General features: G+C 55.4%; 1 protein-coding gene and 1 long non-coding RNA gene across 2 annotated transcripts in view; one reads left to right on the top strand and one right to left on the bottom strand.

The window, feature by feature from the left end:
* Positions 1-1559: 1559 nt before the first annotated feature.
* UBALD2 (UBA like domain containing 2) overlaps positions 1560-3709 on the top strand; it is a gene marked incomplete at its 3' end in the record, with an annotated part of 18105 nt that continues 15955 nt past the window's right edge. Inside the window, exons 1-2 of the mRNA XM_019501635.1 lie at positions 1560-2079; positions 3453-3515. Of these exons, the coding sequence (XP_019357180.1) occupies positions 1960-2079; positions 3453-3515 (183 nt within the window). The remainder of the gene's footprint in view (positions 2080-3452; positions 3516-3709) is intronic.
* LOC109287783 overlaps positions 3546-3709 on the bottom strand; it is a 5655-nt gene continuing 5491 nt past the window's right edge. Inside the window, exon 2 of the long non-coding RNA XR_002094956.1 lies at positions 3546-3675. This is a non-coding gene — a long non-coding RNA (uncharacterized LOC109287783). The remainder of the gene's footprint in view (positions 3676-3709) is intronic.

Here is a 3709-nt window from a genome sequence, read left to right as displayed (position 1 = left end):
AACCACCTCCGGCGGCAGGCTGTTCCAGACCTTGGGGGCTCGGACAGTAAAGAAATTCTTCCTTATGGCCAGTCTGAAATGGTCTTGATTTGTTGCATCTCAAACCTATTCAGCACTGTAACATGGGGGGAGGGGGCGTACACACACACACACACACACACACACACACACACACACACTTCAAATGAAAGCTGGACAGAAACCAGGTCTAGAGCTGTTACACATTTTCAAGTGCTAACTTTATAGCTGGTTGGCTCTTTTATAGCTGTGATAATTACTCTGTATGTTTGACTGGTCTACATTTATTACATGACTGACCTGTGAATTGCATAATAAATGTAATGTGTAGCAGGGGCCTATTTAAGAGGTCAAACCAGCTCTAAAGTTATTGCTGGAAAGTGTGTAATAACTTTATAGCTGGTTTCTAGCCTGCTTTAATTTGCACTGTGCTCCCAGTTCAGTGCTGTAATTGCAGGGGGGAAGGCATCAGACTAAGGTTCAAACTACACCCGGCTAGAAACCAGCTCTTGAGCTGTTACACATTTCCAAGCCCTAACTTAACAGCTGGTTGGCTCTTGCTATAGCTGGAGAGTCATTTTTATCCAGTCATTACTTCGCACTTCGAAATATATTGCACAATTCACCTGTTAATTGTGTGATAATTACTTTGCATGTGGCCGGTCTAAATTTACTGCGTGGTTCACCAGTGACCAGCGTAGTAATAAATCTAACGCTAGCAGGGGCCTATTACGGCACCTTAAAAAGGCCCAACCAGTTCCAAAGTTATTGCTGGAAAACGTTGATAGCCAGTTTGCATCCTGCTTTCACTTGCACAACCAGCCCCGCCACGCAGGGAGGGGAGAAATCACAGGCTAACTGGATCCGAGCCATGCCCACGCCACCCACCATGGCAAGAGCTGCTGCAGGAGCGCCCGTGCCCTCCCAGGCCAGCCCAGCTGTTTACACTGTACTTTTCCAGGGAGGAAGCTGTCAGCGGTGCCCCCCCTCCCCGGCCAACATAAAAGAGGCTTTGTGAGCTCGCACCGAAAGAAACAACAAAGCCCTTTCCCAGGCCTGCCAGAGCCTGCGAGAGTCGGAAGCTTCAGCAGCGGCTCGGAGCTGCCGTCTATTGTGATCCTCTCGCTTCTCAGGATGACCGAGGCCTGGGAGAGGAAATGAGTCAGAGCCGCTGCTGGGCCCCGCTTTTCCAGCTGAGCACGTTGGTTTCAATGAAGCTCCTGAATGAACTTGGCTTTACAACACGCCCCTCCCCCCCCGTGTGTGTGTGTGTGCGTGCGTGCGGTTGTTTTTTTTTTTTCATAACCAGAGAGAAACAGAAGGGGGCCAGCAGCCAACCACCACGCCGCGCTGCCCGCCCAGCTCCGCCCGACCCAGCACACAGCCTCCCCCCGCCCCTGCACAGGCAGCAGCCAATGGGCAGCCTCCCCCCCATCCAAAACACAGCAGCCGGCCAATGGGAGGGCGGTCCGAGGGCTCCAATCAGGCGCGGCGGAGGGGGAAGGGCGCTGGGGACCCAGCCACGGTTCAGGACGCTGGAAGATTCGAATCGAACGTTCGGACAAGTGGAGAAGCGGCGGCGGCCAATCAGCGGCCTCGGAACGCGGGGAATGGAACGTTGAGACACCTCCAGCCTTCCCCCCCTGCTTCACCCGCATGCTCCTCCCCTAGCTGCTGTTGTTTGTGGTGCTCGAGGAGCCGGAGGGGCTGGGGGACAACAACATCCGCTCCCTCGCTGCCGATCCAAGCCGGGGGAAGGCGGAGAGGCGGCTCGAGCCAGCCCAGGGCAGCGGGGGAGCCTCGGGGAAGGAGAAGCAAGGATTCTTTGTGGATCTCGCCGCCCCCCCCTTCTTTACACACACACACACACACACACCATCGCTGCCGCCGTGTGTGCCCCCCCTCCCTCCCACCATCCTTGTTGTGGTTCCGTGTCTCGCCATGTCCGTGAATATGGAGGAGCTGAGGCACCAGGTCATGATCAACCAGTTCGTGGTGGCCGCGGGCTGCGCGGCGGATCAGGCGAAGCAGCTGCTGCAGGCGGCACACTGGCAGTTCGAGGTGCGTGTGGCTGGGGGGGTGTCTGATTTTGGCCCGTCTAATCGCTTATGATTTCCCTCCGCCTGCTCTTAAGTCCTTTCTGTGTCGCCGCTGTTGGATCCACCCCCCCCGACCCCCCAAAAAGACCGTGTCGGCGCTGGCGGCGGCGGCGGGGGTGGATCGGGCGGGCGGCGTGTGTGGATGGCCTCCCACAACAACAACAAGCCGGATCGGCGCCGGGCCACGCAGCACGGGGCCGCCGGCGCTGAATGGGAAGCCCCGGAGCTGCACATAAACAATCATTACTCGGCTCTGAGCCTCGTCGCCTATTGCAGCAAGCAGCGGGGAGGGCGCGGGGCCTGGCACGTCATGTCTGTTGTAGGGAAGGGGGGGGATAAATGATATTTCTGTCAGATCCAAGAGGGGGAAGGAGCCATGGGATTGCAGATCTCTAGGGTCTATTTATACCCGGCGCTGTAACCAGAGCCGTAGGCCAGCCTGGGCCGTGCAGTGCTGGGAGAGAAGCAGCCCTGGTCTGTTTCCTTAGAGCCCCCCCCCCACACACACACACTTTGCTGGGGGGGGAAGAGGGATATGAGGGGTGCAACCTTTCTGCAGAAGCGAGAGAAATTGCAGTGTGGCAGGGAGAAGGTTTTGCAGCTGCCACCCACGCAGCGTGGAAGGGGAGAGGAGAGTGTGGGGGAGCCCCTTTAAAGGGGGGGGGTGAGGATGAAAAGCCAAGTCCACTCCAGCCCTTCGCTTGCCCTGGTTCTTTCACGTGGGTAAAGACGCTGGTGAGGAAAGGGATGGGGGGCAAGTTAAAACTGGTGGGAGCAAGAGGGAAGGTTGGCCATGGGGCTTGGTCCTGCTGATCTCTTGGTGGAAAGCTTCATTTCAGCTGCCCCCCCCCCATCTCTTGTATGTTCCTTGGGAAAAGCTTTTCCCACGGTGCCCCCTTTTCCTAACCTGATTGTTGTCACACCAGCCTGGGCTCTAGGCTGCTCAAGTGCTGCTCTCTCTCCAGGATTGTGCCTGGCTTTGAGCTCGGGCAGGAGTGGGAGAGAGTTGAGCCCAACCCCAGATGCCTTCTTGTTTTGGATTCCTTTGGAGCCTCCTTTAGGAGGGGAGAGAATTAGCATTTCAAAGGCAGGCCAGGGCAGGGGCTGAGAAATGCAAACAGGCAGATCAATCCCGTTTGTTAGTCCCGCATTGTTTGCTAAGAGTGGAAATGCAGTTAAGGGGAGTTAAAAGAAATGCAATCACTTTTTTTTTTTTTTCTTCTTTGAAATGACACATCTTGACTCTCAGTCCCTGGCACCTTTCTGCTATGTGCATCTTTGGATCTCCCACCCCTTTTCAGGGCTAGACATTAACTCCACCGTTGTTTTTTACAGACTGCTTTGAGCGCATTTTTTCAAGAAACTAACATTCCCAACAGCCATCACCACCATCAGATGGTAAGTGACCCCAGCTCCAGGCATGCTGCATTTCCCCCCCCCCCCCCCAAGTCCCTTCACTTTATGGGAGCTAGAATTAAATGGACATCTGAGTCCTGGATACCAATCAAACCCCAAAAGGGTGCTTCTTAAGCTTGGAGGACCTCTTAAATAGCTGCACCTATCCAAAAGCCACTCAAGTTTGCAAGCCCCAA

Source organism: Gavialis gangeticus, unplaced genomic scaffold (genome assembly GCF_001723915.1).
Source record: "Gavialis gangeticus isolate Ggan-Ray unplaced genomic scaffold, GavGan_comp1, whole genome shotgun sequence".
NCBI lineage: Eukaryota > Metazoa > Chordata > Crocodylia > Gavialidae > Gavialis > Gavialis gangeticus.
The sequence above is the reverse complement of the archived record's forward strand: the minus strand, read 5'-3'. Positions and strand labels throughout refer to the sequence as shown.